Source organism: Homarus americanus, unplaced genomic scaffold (assembly GCF_018991925.1).
Source record: "Homarus americanus isolate GMGI-L3 unplaced genomic scaffold, GMGI_Hamer_2.0 scaffold32583, whole genome shotgun sequence".
Classification (NCBI taxonomy): Eukaryota; Metazoa; Arthropoda; class Malacostraca; order Decapoda; family Nephropidae; genus Homarus; species Homarus americanus.
This window is the reverse complement of record NW_024713129.1, coordinates 16,177,643-16,179,157: the sequence shown is the minus strand read 5'-3', so window position 1 is coordinate 16,179,157 and position 1,515 is coordinate 16,177,643. Positions and strand designations below refer to the sequence as shown.

The window sequence follows — 1,515 nt, the reverse complement described above, 5'->3', positions numbered from 1 at the left end:
TATTTTTATTGTTATAGTTGTTATTATTATTATTATTATTATTATTATTATTATTATTATTATTATTATTATTATTTTGGTCAGGTGTGAGAGGCAGAAATAGACAGGTAATTCATTAATTAATCAATCAACAGACTCGTCACCTGTATGTAAAATTAATCATTAGGGCGACGCATTTTAAATTAGATCAACCGGATTTAAATGATCTTATTTTTTTTTTACTGTGATTCCCTTAATAAGAAATAGAGGGCCGGGTGGATGAGGGCCGGGTGGACGGGGGCCGGGTGGATGAGGGCCGGGTGGACCGTGGCCGGGTGGATGAGGGCCGGGTGACTGGGGGCCGGTGGACGGTGGCCGGGTGGATGAGGGCCGGTGACGGTGGCTGGGTGGATGAGGCCGGGCGGTGGCTGGGTGGATGAGGGCCGCGGACGGTGGCCGGGGTGGATGAGGGCCGCGGACGGGGCCGGGGTGGACGGTGGCCGGTGGATGCGGGCCGGGTGATTTGGGGCCGGGTGACAGGCCGGTGGATGAGGTCGGGTGGACGGGGGCCGGTGGATTGGTGGCCGGGTGGACGGGGCCGGGTGGACGGGGGCCGGTGGACGGGGGCCGGTGACGGTGCCGGGTGGATGAGGGCCGGGTGGATGAGGGCTGCGATGCGCCGGTGACGGTACGGGATGGACGGTGGCCGGATGGACGGTGGCCGGGGTGGACGTGCGTGACGGTACGGGTAATTAGTATTGGTGCTCATTTAGGCTTGTTTACTCTCTGGAGCCGATTATTAATTGGGACGTAATTGACACACTTAAGCTGTTGTCATCCGGAAGGAATCGACTAATTTTTAGGGTAAACCTTAGCGTTGTTTTATTATTATTATTATTATTATTATTATTATTATTATTATTATTATTATTATTATTATTATTATTTTGAATATATTGTGATAGCGAGTGTATAGGGATTTACACCTACTGTAAATTGAGTTGTAAATGTAATTAGGATTTGATAGGTACTAATAGTAGGAACTTTATGTAAATGTCCATGATTGGAATTTCGTAAGCATATGGGCAGGAGAGAGAGAGAGAGAGAGAGAGAGAGAGAGAGTATTCGTGGTGTCACAAATTAAAATATCTTTAATTCCAATATGTCAGGTGTGTATATAACTAAAGATTTGTTAAATTATAAACTAAAGGTAAAAAATTATAAATAAACTCGAGAACCTGAATTAAACTAACACAATGGTACGGTTTTAACACCTGTCACGTAATAACACTGCACCTGTGACTTAACTAATTAATTAACATCGATCCAAAACAAATGATACACCTGTTCTCCTAAGCTACTCTGATCTACGCTAATTTGCAAACCATTACAGGAAATCACTAGCGTATATTAACGTACGTACGCAAACTACAACGTTTAGGTGTTAATACTAAAATACCTTCGAGTTACTGAATGACGCCGGGTATTACTCAGGGATTTATTTAAGTATTATGGTAATTCTGACTGGTGTTCACT

General features: G+C 44.5%; 1 protein-coding gene across 1 annotated transcript; it reads right to left on the bottom strand.

Annotated features, from left to right (window-relative positions):
- Window positions 1-232: 232 nt before the first annotated feature.
- Window positions 233-748, bottom strand: LOC121870324 (vegetative cell wall protein gp1-like). Its single transcript, XM_042372110.1, has one exon. It carries the CDS (start codon window positions 746-748, stop codon window positions 233-235), a length of 516 nt encoding a protein of 171 aa, XP_042228044.1.
- Between the last annotated feature and the right edge of the window lie 767 nt (window positions 749-1,515).

Bases quoted from the DNA above. Each gene is read 5' to 3' on its own strand.
- LOC121870324 (XM_042372110.1), bottom strand. From the start codon at position 748: ATGAGCACCAATACTAATTACCCGTACCGTCACGCACGTCCACCCCGG.